This window comes from Haemaphysalis longicornis, unplaced genomic scaffold (assembly GCF_048455015.1).
Source record: "Haemaphysalis longicornis isolate Haplotype H1 unplaced genomic scaffold, Haemaphysalis longicornis Haplotype H1 scaffold_2, whole genome shotgun sequence".
In the NCBI taxonomy this organism is placed as follows: Eukaryota; Metazoa; Arthropoda; class Arachnida; order Ixodida; family Ixodidae; genus Haemaphysalis; species Haemaphysalis longicornis.
This window is the reverse complement of record NW_027526295.1, coordinates 163171723-163188794: the sequence shown is the minus strand read 5'-3', so window position 1 is coordinate 163188794 and position 17072 is coordinate 163171723. Positions and strand designations below refer to the sequence as shown.

General features: G+C 51.2%; 1 protein-coding gene across 3 annotated transcripts in view; it reads left to right on the top strand.

Annotated features, from left to right (window-relative positions):
• The first annotated feature begins 10585 nt into the window (after positions 1–10585).
• The window catches only part of Ash1 (histone-lysine N-methyltransferase ash1), a 70631-nt gene continuing 64144 nt past the window's right edge, over positions 10586–17072 (top strand). For all 3 annotated transcript variants that reach the window (XM_077698548.1, XM_077698545.1, XM_077698547.1), the window contains exons 1-2: positions 10586–10808; positions 16754–16957. In XM_077698548.1, coding sequence (XP_077554674.1) covers positions 16835–16957 — 123 coding nt within the window. In that variant the 5' untranslated portion in view covers positions 10586–10808; positions 16754–16834. The remainder of the gene's footprint in view (positions 10809–16753; positions 16958–17072) is intronic.

Below are 17072 nucleotides of genomic sequence, written 5' to 3'. Positions count from 1 at the left end.
AAAACACTTTCGTGTTGAAAAATAAAACCCGAAAACGAAAAACCCTTCTTTAGTACTAAAGGTTGCTTCCCCACAAGAAGACCCTGTGTGCAGGGCTGCACCCTTTACAGGCCGATTGGTTCGCTGTACTGGCGTCATTTCCGTGACGGATATGACGTCAGTGAAATCTTTGTGTATCCCGGAATGACACACTTTCGTGTTAAAATGGCTTCTTGTTCTATGCAGAAGTGATGCCAACTTCGCTGCCGCGTAGGTGACGTCGCAGTAGCTGTAACCTGTTGAATGCAGAAATAAAGACGTGCTAAAAGACGTTTATTGGCGCAATCAAATTTGGTTGACCACAAGGTGGAGGGGGCCCCTTCGTTCGGGAAGCCCTGGTTCTGGCCAGCCTGCCTCACCCGGTCTACCAGACGACGTCGGTGACTAGGGTTTGAGCTGGTCATCTGACCGTCCCACTGCTCAACTAAGGGTTTGCGAAAGAAAAAGCTAAGCTCTAATGGCATTGCGTCTCTCGCTTGATAACAAATACGTGTCCCTTCGGGCACCTTAAGTGACTACCAATACTTCAGCTAAGGTACGATATCAGCGGGTATTAGTAAAATTTTTGTATAATATACATATTGTTAAAAATAGAACCACGGTTTATATACGAAGACATTCCGGAAATGTTGGAAATTTTATAAAATATAGAAAAATTGTTACCACTTGCTCCCAATTCTGGAATCAAAGCTTGTTTGGGGAGCTTCTTTTTCACGTCACCAGAATAGAGCTTCAGAACCAAGCGAAAATTCGTGACCGTGCCTCAATGAAACGCTGTCAAAGCTATATATGATATGATGTGTTTACATATATGTCAGCTATGAGGGCGGCTAGCTTTGACAGCGTTGCATTTAGGCCAGCGAATAAATTTTCGTTCGTTTCTGAAATTCTGTTCAGGTGGATTTGGCTCATTAAAAAAAGCTTGAAACTCCCGGCTTGTTAAACCAGGAAACTTCCGGGTTGTTGCACGCAGCGGATGTGTAGGCCGAGTGCAGGCCGAGTTTAGGTCGTAGTGTATGTAGGCCGAGTGTCACCGGATAAGTGCTTTAATGCTGGCAGCATAACATGGTGTGCATGGTGGAAGTGTTACATGGGTGGGCATCCCGGAATCCCGAATACGTTCCGTACGTATTGACGTTTATTGAGTACCCAGGACTAGCAGTACGTGATCGCATGTGGCTACACCAACTAAACCTCATCGGGAGTACTTGTGTTTGGGAATCTTAATTGTCGATGTAAAGCGACCATTACCAGTACTGAGCACTACTTAACAGGAAATGTACTTCCGATTTCACACCGCACTTCCGGGTGCGCTCAGGTGGGACATGCTCGGTAGTCGGATGGGACAGATGTGGACAAGTTAGGCGTCTATATAGACGACTCATCGGGTTAAATTATGCGGAAACTGGCGCTTGGCAATCGGGGCTGAAACGTATGTGAAACGTCCGAGTTCCACTCGTTTATTCAGATTCGCTTGAGTTGCGAACTGCTTCGGGCGAATCGCCGATGACTGTCCTGTGCCCTGGCCCCTGTGGTTCTTACTGTATGATGCTTCTGAAGTTTGAGGCGTCCGTTGCGAAGACGGGGTCAATCTGTTGTAGGCTTGGTCTAACCGTCGGCGCGCCGTCCTTGCAAGTGTGGTTTTCGCAACCTTCCCGATTTTCTTTTTTATCCTTCCAGCTCTCTCTCGGTATTTTATTTGCAAGCGCTATTGGTATTCATTTTGGCTTTCCTTCGCCTTTGGCTCGTATACGGAGGAGAGACTAACCATACAGTTGATGCCGCGGAGTTATTGTAATTCACCGTAACATAGCCCTATATTTGAATATCCTGCCGTCGGAAAAGTTGTTTAACAAGTCATTTAATCATCCAGACACTGCGGACACCTCGGCTTACCTCCCTCAAAAGGAATGAGGCTTCCCGCGAACTCGACTTCCGGGCTTTCTGAGGCGGGCCACTCAGCATCCAGCGTCCACACCACCCCCTCCCACTCAGATATACTGATTTCCTTTCTCACTACAGTCAAACCCGGCTATAACGAACCCGGACAGAGCGAATTATGGTATATATCGAACAAAAATAATTCAGTTACGGAAATACATAGGAAACATATGAAACATAGAATGCATAGGAAACATATGGAAATGCAAAACAAATATAAACATATATGTTAACATGGAAGTAAAAAACACAGGAGAAAAGAACTACGTTTGTCCAAAACTAACAAAGGATTGCATGCAGCGGATATTATGAACGGGAAAAGTCCAAAACAAACAACTTGTGGGTGGTCGTTTTATTTTTAGATGCAGAGCATCTGATTCACTCGCCTTGTACCTCCGGCGTCGTCGTCGTTGTCGTCGTCGGCGGCGGCGTTGTCCACCCCTCCCCCATTCTCCTCGCCGCGCCAGCTGCGCTCTCCGCCGCTCACCCCCTCTCCTTTCCGATAGCGAACACTCTCTCGCGAGGGGCATTGGATTGGATTGGCTTGGATTTGGATTAAAGTGGATTGTGTTGGATTGTGTTGCGTCATAGCCGCGGCAGACGCGCTGGGGCCGGCGCATGTGCAGTACTCTCCCTTCCGCGGTTTCCTCTCCTTCGGGCGCGCTGCGCATATAACCGGTGTGCCGTTCTCCGGCGAAGCAACATCCACGCTTGGCTCGAACACCTAGAGTCCACGCCGCTTTACAAGTACGCCAACGTCGTTATCGACTGGGACCGGCTTACGCAGTCCCCTCAACGCTATGCGCGCTATAAAATGCGGTCCCTTCGCCGCTCCGCCTATGCGTCGCATCTGCACAGGGGTTCCCGCGAGGGGAGGTGGGAGTTTAACTTTTAATGTCGCTTTCCAAGAATTTTTTTATTTTCGCGCACATATGCGACTTTTAGGGTCAAATCTTAACGTCGCTGTCTTTAATGCTAATATATTGTGCAGTAGCAGCTTGTCAACTGTCGCGTACCGCGGATAACTGCACCAAAATGAGTCACATGTCGACGTCGTTCGGCGGCACCGCGCCGGCATGCAGGAGAGGGCAAGTAATCGCATGACACCAACAAAGTCAGCGTCAGCCGCTGAGCCGTCTTCCGGAATCCCTGGAGTACCCGGTAGACTGCCGATGACGTGGCACTCTGGACCCGCGGCCCCACCAAAATCGGCAGGCGGGAACGCGCGTCCTGTTGCGGCGTTGTCATCCCACCGCTGACAACCCGTTGCTGCATGCGGGAAGGCTGAGCTCCGTCGCCTCCGACATACGTTTGGTAGCGTGGTGAGAAGCGAGCGGTCAGCCAATGTTGCAGCCGTGAAGAAGTCCAGAAGCCGTAGGCAAACGTAACTTGTTTACTTCAGAGCGAGAGATGAGCCGAAGCCAAAGAACAATGCCCTGAAGGGCGAGGTTACAGTACAGTACTCGAGACGAGTGACAACATTGATTCACTGCTCAAACAGGAATGAACTACAGCGCTTGGGGGGTCTTCATTATAGCCAAAGCGCCAACGGTCAAAACAAGCGTCCCCTCTAGATTGTGCACACGTCACGAACGGCACAGACACACACAACACTCTTTCCAGAGTTCGTGAGCAGTCGGTAATAGCGGCGCACGCTGAGTCCGAAAGAGGGGAAAGAGGAGGTCTGCAGCGGACGCGGGGCTTCTGTGTCCTTGGGGCGGGTCTCTGCTGTTGCGTCGGCACGACATCGAAGTTTGATCGCGCCGACAGCGAGGCGCCTGTGATCCAGACGTGTAGCGACGCGTTTGAATTGTCGGCTGCAAGCGTGAGTCACCGACGGGGAGGGCCTGCTTGAAAGGCGCATGCAGTGGAGGCTTCGCCGCACAGCCGAGGAGTATTGAAGGAAGCACAGCGGCGGGCTCATTCGTAACAGTCCCTACAGGCGGCCCTCGATGCAGTGGCGAACCACTTGACGAGTAAGGGACTTCAACTCTCCGAGACCAAAACGGAGGCCATCGCGATCCATCCGCACCCAGCCCAAGCCCGACGCACTGCTCCACTGCATCTCAACGCAGACCCCTCCCCTGGCTACGCAAAGCCGTCTACCTCGGCCTGGCCGTCGACGAAAGCCTCTCACGAAGGACTGCCGTTGAGGCACAACTGGACCAGATGACCCGCGCCATTAGGGGTATCAACCAAACAGGGTAGACGGTGCTCGCACCAGTGGGCGCTCCGTATCTACAGAGCCTGCGCTGTCTCGCGAGTTTTTTACGCACTCCCCCTCGTGAAGCTCAGGGACGCTCAGTGGAAGACCCTGGAGCTGGCTCATCGAAAGTCCCTTCGGCGCTGCGTCGGCCCCCCAAGAGGCTCCCCAGTGGCCAGCTCTCTGGCGGAAACCGGAAGCTGGCCCACCCAGCTGCTCGCCACGCAGACAGCGCTGCGGCATGTGGAGCGCCTGCACCGAGCACCTGGGGGTGACCACCTCAGGCTTCGCTCGAGAGGCCAATCCCGCATGGGCAGCATGTTGAAGTCCCTCAGAGGGCGTGCCTTCTGCCCCCACCTCCACCTGCAGCCGTACCCCTAGACGTCACAAACACGCTGCCAGGAGTTAAGTCCCGGGCGAGACTGCCAGAGGTCGGGATTCGCCAGGAAGCTGCTGCCCTCATAGACCAGGAACCGCTTGACCCTTGGGACAACTCCTGGTATACACAGATGATCGGTCCTTCTAAGTGAGGGCCGAGGTGCTGCTGCCTGCACTGCCCCGACAAGAGGAGCCCACCGGCAATGCCGGCTGCCGTTCCCCAGCATCTCCACAGCGGCCGAGCTGGCAGGCCTACACTTGACCGCGGACATGTGCTGGAAGATCCACCACCACCGGCCACCATCTTTTGCGACTCCCGGCCGGCGCTACTTGGCGTGAGGGAGGCATCTGCACCACGGGGGCGAGGTGGCCACCTCGAGATGTCCCTAGTTGCCAAGCTGCGCGATCTGCAGGACAAGGCTGCAACCCCCGACGATCGAGGCTGCAGGCGATTTAGCGAAAGCAGCCCACCACTCCCCAATGGCCCCAGTTTCCGCATCCCTGGTGCGCTATGATGTTGCCAGGGGTGTCGTCAGGCGATAGGCGGCCGCCCGCCACCCCTGCGAACGAGTGGCCACCGGTGAGGCCCCGCGGCTCCTTCCCACAAGTGGGATATCCCAAACAGAGCGGTCCCTCTGCCTCCGGCTCCGGCTCCGCACAAGCAGGGTCGCAAGGCCACACCCACCTGTGCCCACTGCCCCGACCCCGAGACATTGGATTACGTCCTCTGCTCCTGCCCTGCGTACGCTGGTGCCCGGAACAAACTTGTGTCTAGTGTCACGGCTAACGCAATTGCCGGTTCTAGTCGGGACGGTTAGGTAGTTTTGGAGGACGAGGTGGTGATTTTGGATGGTCTGGAGGAGGGCGGTATCCTTCTTCGAGGCGCAGCGGCAGCCCCAAGTCAAGTGAGGGGCGTTGAAGTCACCAAGGACAAGAAGGGGGTGGGATCCAGCTATCGGCACCGCTTCTTGAAAGAAGGGTTCTATGGTCTTGAGGTGGTCATTCGGGGGGCTGTAGATGTTGAGAATGTATACGCTTGGACGTGTGGGGCGAGTCAAGATGATTTTGACGAAGGTCATGATGGGGGATGGTTTGGCTGAGGCGGTGCGGTTGTGCCTGGTGGGAGTTATGAACGAGGATGGCCGTGCGGGATTGGGGATCTTGCGGGAAGGCGTTGCATTATAGTCGGGAGGGGGGGGAGGTGTTGGTTTCCTGGTTTCCTACAGGGCGATTGCATCAAGGGGGGGGGGGGGGGGTCGTTTTGGACGAAGAGGGAGAGTTGATGACGCTTGCTGTTGAACGAGCGGCAGTTCCATTTATATACAGTTATGGTGTCAATAAGGGTGTTAGGCATGATACGGGTAGTGCTTGGATTTCTTGGGGGCAATAGCGGTCCCAGAGATTGGTTTTTGGGGGGGGGGGGCGATTTTTTTTTTTGGGGGGGGGGGGGGGCGAGGCGAATAAAGAATCGCTCCCCTCCTTGCGCCAATTCTGCTGAAGTGGTGGTGATAACCATGGAGGCGTGTGCGCGTATGCGGTGCAACCCGCTGGGATTTTTACTTCGCGCAAGTGGAATGCTTAAAAAACTAAAAATAAGAAACTGAGGACCTCTTTGGGGGGGGGGGGGGGGGGCGACCGCCACCTTCGCCCCCCACCCCTGGAACCGCCACTGCTTGGGGGGACTATACGCCTCGAGTTTCGCGATCGCTGCGCCGCCTGCCGCCGCTTCTCCGCGGCGTTGACGGGATTTGCGCTGCGTGACTGATAGGGGCTCGTGGAGTGTTTTGGTTCTATTTCGCTTCTTTTCGCCTTTCCGCGCCCTAAAAAAACTTGTTATGGTGACGACTATAGGCAAAGAGTACGTTTAGGTCACTTAAAAAGCAGCTGCGTCTTCGTAGAGTACGCGATCGCCTGCAAGAGCTACCCTGAGACGCGGTTCTGCGCGCTTCGTCGCCGAACTTCCGGGCGTCGGCGACGGCAGCAACATATCACCCATGCACCTCCAAAACATCAGGCACAAATGAATTCTGCTGACGCCTCGTTTAGACCTGATACTGGCACAATGAGAGGTTGGCTTCATTTTTCAGCGTGGACAACAAATGCGGCTTCGTTTCGCATATATACGCCGCAGAAAAATATGTTTCGGGGATGTGATTACCCAATCCTGGACAATAACTTATGCATTTTATAAGAATATAAACCATGTGAAAATGTAAAGTATATTCGAAGCCTGTGCGTCGTTAAATATGTGCCCACACACGCCATATAGCAAGAACCAAGGAAATGAAACCACAGAAAAATAAATGCCTTGGCAATGCAGAGTTTAGAAACATAATAGCTCTAACGGAAATGAAAAAAAAAACAGTGCAGCTTGTGGCATGCTAAAGACGTTCGTGTAAACTTAAGCCAGGTAGGTTTCACTAGACCGACTATACGCGAAATGCACTGCTATTTCGCGAGAAATCGGTGTGGGGGGGGGGGACGCCGTGTACAAATGCGGAGCGGAATCAAGCAATGAACGTTTTAGTAATCCCACATAAATCTCGCGATCACTTTCCTTTTGTTTTTCTACTTCAACGAAGAGCTGATCGTACGGCGGACCCATTTTTGGAAGTATGCAGGGTAGGCTGTTGAACAAGCGATGAAATGTGTCGTTGGAAGAGTGTGGTATGTAATAAGGACATCTGATTTTGAGTTTCTGGTTCATTCTGCAGGCTCCCTGTGTATATATGACGATATTTCGAAGAAGCATTTAGTCGCGGACGCGGATTATATTGTAAGCCCGTCTCCGCGCTGCTCGCAGAGTATATATGTAGCAGATGAAGGTCTGCGGGCCCGCACCTCACGACAAGACGACTCTGTCGTGTGCTGATCCCCGAGTATAATTATGCATTGTCCATCGTACTTTTGTTGAATATTCCCGAAATTAACACAGACTGGCTTGTAAATGGTGGTGATCAATATCTGAGGTATAATATTGGCAAACGTAACTGGTGTGCTGTCAGGTATGAGTGCTTCGCTGGTTATGTAAGCGCAAAAACCGATTTAAATCGTAGTGTATAGCCGTAGCATGAACATCTGAGGAACCGGTGGTTACAGAGACACGGCTAGTAAATTCATGTCAGTGTAACTACAATCGGCTCCATCATATGCCGGTTCCGCGACGCTGGCCTGTGACACACACCTGGCGCTTATACAGACCGAAAGTACGACACTAAGATCACGTCGGAAACGTTTACACCCTCGTGAACACACCCCATTTGCGAACAGAGTGACTTCTCCACACAAACATGAATTTCAAACGCCCACAAACGGTAAATCTCAGTCGTGAACGTGCCGCAAAAGCAGCGGCGGCACAGGGGAGCGGGGCGCGGACTCCCACGCCTGCTTTCGAAACGGGCCGCTAGGGGGATTTCAGTGGCGCCCCTACAGGCCGCGCTCGAGGCGTATAAGAGGAAAGGGAGAGGCTGTCCGGGATGCGTTGGAGGGAGAGTTCGAATTTGGCTTGGCGTTCTGTGAGAAGCTGGAAGCTCTTGACGAGGGGAGCATGGGTTTGGGCTTGGGCGTTTAAAACTTTTGCTACGGCATCTTTAATGTGGTTGGCCATGCGTGCACTGACGATTTCAGTTACACGTTCGATGATGCGGTCCTCGGAGATGGGGGAGGGGCGGGCTGGGGAGGGGGAAGTCGCCAGAGGGCATCAACTTGGTTTTTTAGGTTCATCAAGTTGTTGCTGGAAGTGTTGTTGGAATTTGTCGAGGGTGGCGGTGAGTGGGTCGGGGGTGGAGGAGGGGTGAGACGGGTTAGGGGGTGGTGGTATAGGAGCAGTGGGAGGCGCGAGTAATTTAGCTGAACAGCTCACCTGTGGTAGGGGAGGCCAGGTAGGGCGCTGGATGAGCGATGCCTGCGGTGGCGGGAGCGGCGGGAAATCGTGGGCATCGGTGCTTGACCGGCTGGAGTTCTTGGTCAAGTCAAGCGGGCTCATTAGATGGTGGAGGAGTGGGTCGGTATACCGCTTGGGGCAGTCGCGGTGGGCCGTTGGGTGGGGTCCGTCGCACAGCTTGCTGCGAGGAGTGCAGGTGTGCTGCGGTGTTGGATCGCGAGTGCCGAAGCTGTGGCACCGTGGCATGTTGGGATGCATCATGCGGGCAGACATCTTGGCGGTGCCTGATATCGCCGCAACATGTGCAGGTTTGAAGGGCGCGACGGTATGGTCGGCAGCGGATCATTTCACAGTCAAACTTAATATCGTAATGAGTGCTGGTTCCGTCGAAGGTGAGCCCAGAGCGCTGACTTGGTTTTGCCCATAATGCGGGAATGGATGAGGTAGGGGCGGTTGGTAGCTGTGAGTTCTAGAAGTTGCTCCTGAGTGAGGCCTTCAGGGATTCCATGAATCACGCCACGTGCAGTGCCTGGCGGGGGCTTCATGTAGGCGTCGACAGCGTAGGTGGTCTGGAGGAGGGTTAGTTCGGTTATTCTGGAGATCCGGTCGGCCAGGTGGGGGTCGGAGGTACCAGCCACGATGAGGTTGGTGTTGGGTTGCGCGTGGAGGGTGACGAGGGTGAGGAAGGTCAAGGCGGATATATGTTACTTGCGGCAGCGAGACCTCGCGCTAGGTCGCTGGTAGACCAGTCGCCGGCACAAGGCCGTCATGTGGGCGGATGACAGTGAGGTAGTGGGTCGGTGGGAAGCGCGGTGGTGGTATATGGTGCGCACCGCTTTTGGAGGCGTCTCGGTGGCAGGGGGTGGCGTAGGCGTAGATGTTGACGGCGTCGTCTTTCGGCGTGCGTAGATGACCTCCATCCAGAGGTTTGGGTGGGGGCACATTCGGCCGCTGGGGTGGTCATAGTCCATTTGGTGAGCGGCGTCTTCTTCGGTTGAGGTGGCGGGCGGCGGGTCGGTGCTTGGCGGCGGGAACTTGATGCCGGCGTCGGCAGGCGTAGGCGCACTATGGGAATCGGAGCCCGTTTCCATCTCAGTGCAGGCAGCGGGTAGCACGTGTTGCTCGTGCTCCGGTGTCGTGACGGAGGGCGCGAGCAGGTGTTCTTGCTGCGGCATGGCTGTAGAGCGGCCACTCGTGCTAGGCCTGAGGGTAGGCCTATAAGCTGCGGTGACGCTGGCAAACTCTGTGGTTGGCTTGTGTCGCTGCTGATGGTCGGAGCGGGTCAAGCGTGGTGTCCGTCGGTTCCTGAGATGCTTAGGAATCTGTCGATGGCGGTGGCTAGCGCGTGCACGTCGAGTGATCGCGTATAGAAGGCGAAAAGCGGGAGTCGAAACGAGGCGCGGGCGCCTGTGTCAGGAATTGCTAAATTTTTTTTGCACCGCGTTTGAATCGTACACTGAAAGATTTTACCTGCAGTGGTTGCTCAATTGTGGTATTTCTCAAACATGCGAGTTTAATTTCTGGCCACGGCAGCCGCATTTCGATGGGTGCGACATCTAAAACGCTCGTGTACGTAGATATAAGTGCAAAGGTTCAGGTTGTATGAATTCACGCTAGGGCATTCCTTGTAATCATATCTTTGGTATGTTATACCCCCAAATATAAAATGTTGATGCAGTACATAAAATGCCAACTCGGACCAAGCAAGACGAGAAGCGCATAAAAAAAAAAACTCAGAACATTGCTTCTAATGAACAAATCTGCTGGGCAAGTTAGTGCAGTATGATTGAAAAATAGAGCTCGACTTCTCACACTCTTTCATACTCTTTTCAACCCTTTACGTAGGAACTATTACCGACCGGGGACATGAACTCAAGCCCGGGCCGGGCCCATGGCGTCGACCCCGGGCCCGGCCTGGCATTCCGGGTCAGCCCGGGCCCGTGCACTGCTCTAATCACGTGTAACCTCCTTGGGAAGACCGGTGGATCACGCAGCAGCCGATGTATTTTATGGTGGTTGCCATCGAATTTGCCGAATTTGAGATCTCAACTCAGCGAGACTTTCAAAGAAAAGTTGTCCGTGCCCTCCAGCCACAACTGTGATTTATGCAAGTCCCGTTTCCGGATTTCCCCCGACGGCGCCCGCGAGAATCTCCCGCCATGTTGATTGGCGGCCATAATGTGTTTATCCTGAAGGCAACGCTTTCGTCCTCAAAACAAGAAAAACAGCATTTGTGGGGCTACCTGGATGCTGGGCGATTTTGTTAGAAAATTGTGGCGATGGGACTGAAGAAGCGCGTGTGTGTGATCTGTTGTGCTGTGCGCCGACATGGGCCCAAGCGGTCAGCAATGGATGCGTGAAAAGGTGAGTTTGTAGCATTTTTCGCAGCTCACGAGCAAAGCCCCCGTTCTCGTCACTGCGTCGGGGACTGATTCGGGGAGCTGTATAAACGATTACACTTTAAAACTTTCAAATTATTCTTTTATTTTTGACCGGGATCGTGAACGGGCCTGCGACTTTGCGACGATCGCCGAGCGCGCTCTTCAAGTTTTTAATGAAAACTGATCTAGGCTGACCATAGCGTGCATATAAAGCTTCTCGAAGCGTTACTGCCGTGCGGTTGATATTCCTCAATAAGTACTGCACGATTTTCTTCTGAGGCTAGCTCTGTGTCGATTTCTATTTAGTTGATTCCTACGCGAGATGCTGCGTTTCCAAGGCTACTTTTAAAAGCGGCGCTATGCCACTTCCTGGCGGTTAGATAAGAGGATTGCGAGAAAAAAAAAAGTAAACAAAAAATTGCTCAATTAGGGAACTGCATGGGTGCCCTGGCAGTCGTACGGGTCAAGTTTATGCCAGGCGATTGCAAGTGCCTCGTAGAACATCCAAATTGTGTACCGTTCACTGATCGGCTCCGCTGTATTTCTACAAAGCCCGTCCTCGACTCTGCGCAAGACGAGGACTGCGATGCCTCGCACACGGATTTGCCGTGCAGTAGCCGCGTAGCGTGTCAAGAACAGTTGGTGAGGCTCATTTGCCGCTTGTTTTCGTCGTGTATTGGCTGCTTTGGGTCGCCCCTCACGTGGAGAAGTACTGCGGAGGAAGTTCTACCTCCGTAAACTCCGTGCACGCATGGTGGAACTGGTTGACGAACGTAACGTAGATATACCACATCCATGCGCTGGCGGCGTTATTCACTTTCTGGGGCGCTATTAAAAGACAGAAAACGTCGCTTGACGCGTTTCGAAAGCCGTTATCGCATACTAGCACTAGGGGATAGCTTCGAGCCTAGTTTGTACAACAGGGCGCAGCCCCGCGCCTCGGAAGCACCAGTTAAAATTATGCATGGGCGCGTGATCTCTGCGCTATCGCGGACCTTATTAGCACCGATCGCTCAAGAGTTAAAATCGCGTCGAATATTCGGCGACGCCAGGTGGTGACGTGCCGGTTGGCGGAGAAGCCTGTATCGTATGTTCCGTTGATCGAGTTCGCGCAGGCCTGCAAAGCCTTGAATTCAATGTGAGCAATTAGAAGTAACTCTGTTGGGTTGCACTGGACGAAGCTTTCCGGCTGATATGATTGACGTGTGGCTTGAACGCGGTACGAGTTGAATTCGTTGCCTACCTTGCCCACGTCATCTGTTTAGCTTTCGGAACATAAAAGTACGGATTGACTCAGTGACGTACGATACCCCGCAGCTTTCTGTTCACGACGACGGAAACGTAATGAATGCGCTGTGTCTTACAAGATTGTATTGGGAGCGCGAAATAAATGGCCCCGATGGCACAGTGATAACAGCTTCCTTTGCTCGTAACACGCTAGGGGTGCAAACTGGCAGTTCTTTTCTATTGTTTGTACTTCAGGGTCGCCACAAAAGAAAAGCCGAAGTGTTGTTTAGGCAAATATTCGTTCAGTAAAGGTGTTTCACAAGGGTAGTTCTGGCTTAAAGAAAAGGTTGCATGCTGCACCGTTGGATTTTATTTATGCCCGATTTAGTGAGGCTATCGCCATTCTCAAGCTTCAGAAACTGCCATGCACATGGTTCTAGTAATAATAATAATACTGATTAGCACGTTATTATGGTAAAGCAGGTCTGTGGAAGGCAATTAACTTAGATCACTAATGTGCCCATACGAAGTGAACGGTGGATTTTAATCTTTTTCTTCTCAACCTGTATTAGAATAAGAATGGTCCAGCTTCAAGTTAGCGAACAAATGCAGCCCTGTCGCTACTGCACTACCCCCCTCAAGTTCTTGATAGCTGAAAGGCATAGCGTGTAACAGCAGCTTTAAGGCATCCTTAAGCAAGAAGGGCATTTATTTGTTCAGTGTTCTATAGGTGGTGGTTTTTAGTTTATGCAGATTTTGCAGATCATACAGAGAAGCTAAGCAAAATACTCAAAGCTACAAATGGTTGCACCAACATGCATGTAACGTATGCATGATGTAAAAACAGAGAGAACAACGTGTTTTATTTATCTTGTATTTTTACAAGAAAAAACTTGCGTGAGATGTGTGTCTAGACTGTTGTTGCACTGCCAGACCTCCTGCTGAAAACTTTACTGAATTGTATCATATTATTCAGACTGCGAAAATGTGCAATATGTACGTGGGCCTCGGTCATTATGGTAACGACTGTCCAATTTTCCCCCCTGCGTTACCTCCACACCTGGTATCTTGCCAGCCATGGAGAATACTTCAGTGTTTGACTTCTGGCCTGCTTACGTTTGTTTGCAAGGGAAACAGCGACCAGACTTTTTAATGTGAGGCTTTTGTGCATATGTGTGTATGGCCCCCCACAAAAGGCTCGTTTAATTCATGAGTAAAAACTTTATTGTGCAGCCCATGTGACAAGATGCTAGGAACATAGGTGAACTGAACTAGTTTGGAAATCTGAGTTTTGTCTTGTGAGAAACTTCCTCACGGTAGTCTGCTAGGTGCTACGTCGGGGGAGAATGAGGCATGAGGAACCTTTGGGTTGTCATGCAGCTTTAAAACACAGTTCGTTTAATGAACATGACTAATGGTGTAATGGAACAGTACAAGTGCAGTGTCTTCTCGCCATTTTTCTCTGACTACTGGAACAACCTTCCTTTGCAGAATGTCTTTATGGATTTCAGCATTTACTTTTGTGCTCTTTGTAATGAACTGAGTGAGAATATAATGACCTCGTTACCCCAAAAACTGGTTAACATCATTTCGCGGCACTGGTGGTAGTTCTGGAATACCTTTGGCTGCATTGCCGCTTAATTACTGAAAAGGGTTGGGGGGAGATTGACTCCCTGCCCTGCTTGCAAGACTGGTTAGTGAAGCTGTTTCGTGTCCCCAGCCTGTGAACTGACGATTAAGCCAAGACCAACCGTGACAAGACAAGACCACTTTGTCGTGAACTCTCGTCCGGAGTGGCTTCCAGTGCTCCAACGTTTCTTCGCTGTCGTGGCTGGTATAAGTGTTCCAGGAACAGTGTTCATCCAACTCATCATCATCATCAGCGAAGGCAAGGACTTCGTAATAATTGTTTTTGCCTTATTGGTCATTGTCACTGCACCCGCCCATGGCTGCGGCCTGCCTCGACCACGGGGACATGATACAAGAAGTGGAAGAAGAGTTCGCTGGCATTCTGCGCTGTGGTCAACTGTCACTGAAAAAGACGTGCACTGTCGCTGAGCACCATGCTGCTGCTGTGACGGCCACTTATTCAATCATCACATCATCTGCTATGGTGCGTGTCCTTGTCCTACTGCCCCTTAACATGTTGAACTACCACAACCATACCTTTGCCATGGCCTCGACCAAGACAGTCACCCTCGTCTCGGGAGCTATGCCACTTGTTGGAGAAGTGAACAGTGGGACACAGCACCATGTTCACCCATCCTTGTGGAAGAGGAAGCATGGTGTGGCACATGTTTTAACGCAAAAGCATTATATGCACTGTTACACAAAAGTCTGGCATCAGCAGTGTGACCGAGCGATGGCTCCAAAAATGGCTTATGGCGCAAAGAGTAAAAGTACATAAAAATGCTCGGATTAACATAAACCTTCTCTGGGAGTTCACGAGTACGGATTCCTGGGCGAGTTGGTGTTGCATTGCAGAAAAATTCATACCGCATGCAGACGAGGACAAGAAAAGAGAACAGAGACACCACGAAGTGCTCAAAGAGGTTCCTGCAAAGAGCGGAAAAGAGGTTTTCTGGGAGGTTCCTGCAAAGAGAGTAAATTGGTGAAAATTTGGTACCTTTCAGTCTGGGTGAAAATTTATCCTGCACCCTATCCCGACTCCAAGAGTGCTCTCATTTCTGGTATACTGCTTGCATCATGGGGCTCATGATGGCGCAGCCAATGAGGAGGGCGTGCACGTAGCACCTTGAAAGGAGGACAGGCACACCCCCGCCACGGAGAACACTGATCCTGCAAAACTAGTGTGAAGTGTCGCCAATCTGCCTGTTGAAGTGATTCGCGCAGTGTCCTGTGATGGAAAGTGCTTCTACCCTAAATGTACCACCAGTGTCTGTGCTGGCCAAGTGCAGTCAACCACAGAGTTACGATGACAAGGCTGAATCGCAGGAAGCGAGGAATGCATGGAGGAGAGCCAAAAGGTGAAGAAAGGAAACCATAGGAAGAGATGCAAATGCAATGTAGTAGTAGAAAGTCTGGTAAGTATTTATTGCGTCGGGCAAAGCACGAAGCAATGAAGCTATATTGCGCGACTCAACGCCTTCTATGCTCTTGAGAAAAAGCAGTGGGAAGCGGGGTAGACTCTTTTTCAGGCTGGGCAGCTCCTGTGATCCTGAATGCCATTAAAATATTATTTCGGTAGCTGGTGATAGGCCCTACTTATTTTGCTTTTTCCCATTGCTGGTTTTGGGGCTTCCTTTTAGGTGTGCTTTTGAAATGTTGGCGGAAATGAGAAAGATGCAATTAACTGGGCCCACACAGAGGAGGATTATTAATTGAAAGTAGCTTTCTTTTGATACTTCTCTGTCATAGTAGTTTACGACTAAGGAATCGAGTTTTGTGGCAACATACAGGGCATTTATTCCACCACAATTGCATTTTATGATCAGTTTTTTAACTCGGAACTTGTCGGAGGTATTTACCAACTTGTTATGCTATGTGTAAACAAGCCTGCAGTCGCTAGGTTGCTGGGTTGCTAGGTTTTGCACTGTGTTTCACTAAGAAGTGGTATGCGCTTGGTCTTAAGACCAAGGGGAGAAGCTATCTGTTCAAGCTGGAACGTGAGGTAGCAGGCGACTGTGGGTGTTCAGCTGCTTAATTGTAGTCTGTTTATATGAAAACATGCTGCTTTATTAGCTTTGACTCGTAAAAGATGTTTTCCGTAAGTTTCTATAGTGCATAAATTCCTCACAGAAGTATCACAGGAGGTGCACAACTAACAGTTGAATTGTATCTGCTCATAACAGAGTCCACACATGGTGACGAGTTTTGGCTGGGCGTTTCTGCATAAGCATATTAAACATTCAAATCTTGGTGCTGTGCTAGTTGAGAGGCACCTTCACTAGTGGCTGTATAAAGGGTGTAAATGAAAACTGCCCGTTATACCCGTGTAGGGGCACGCAAACTGCTTACTATGCAGAAATTAGCATGAGGTATCAGTTTCACCAGCCTCAAATGCTGCGATACTACAAATTAAAGTAATTTCATAGCTGCTTTAAAGTACAGAGTTCTAAACGAAAAGGTTCAGTTTTTTTTCTGATTTTGCTTTTTTTTTTTTTGTCACCTGTTTGCTAGGTTTGACATAGTTTTTTTAGTGTGCTAGGTTTTACATAGTTTTTGATACCTAGTTTACTGGCTCAAATTTTGTCTCCCACCATAAACTAACAAGGTGTACTGCTGGGCGAGTATTGGTGAGTATTGGTGTACGGTTGGGCGATTCGGTGGTATTTTAAAAGTAGCTACAGCGCGAATATAAGCAAAAACACAGAAAGACGACGGGACGAGCGCTCGTCCTGTCGTCCTCCGCAGCGCTTCCACAGTGTTTCCACAGTGCTCGTCCCGTTGTCTTTCTGTGCCCTTGTTTATATTTGCGCTGTAGCTGTTTTTAAAATGAACCACCATAAACTAGTTTTCAAAGTTCCCTTTGCGATGTGCCAAGTTTCATTCTGTATTCAGTTCCGAAGTTACCGAAAGGTTCTGTTAAGTTCTTCTATGGGCAGCCCTTGCAGAAGTTGAGCTAGCGGGCATGTCTCCTTAAGCATTGGTTGCTAGCGCTAGATCCCCTCTTCTTCTACGGGGCTTTCTCCGTCACCGTCCTTGAGCGGTCGCCTCTTTTCTCTCTCTGTTGTTCCTCAGGAGGCGGTGTCTGGAGCCATGCTGGCAGTGGCAGGTGGCAGGAGACAGGGCACGTAGCGGAGCGCCGCAGGAGTCTCGCCCATGGCCGACGCCAGGTGCCAGGCACCACGGTTGGGCCCCGGCGGAGCTCACAGTGGCCTGCCTGGCACTGGAACCACTGCCCCTTCTCCACGCTGCTCCCAGGAGCGCATGTGCACGACACACGTGAGTGCGGCTGGAAAGGGCCGGGACGTCGCTTGCTAAACCCCCCCCTCTGTCCTCTGTGAAGGAGAGAGCTATGACAACTTTATGTTGCCGTAATCTGCAGACTTTGTTTCAG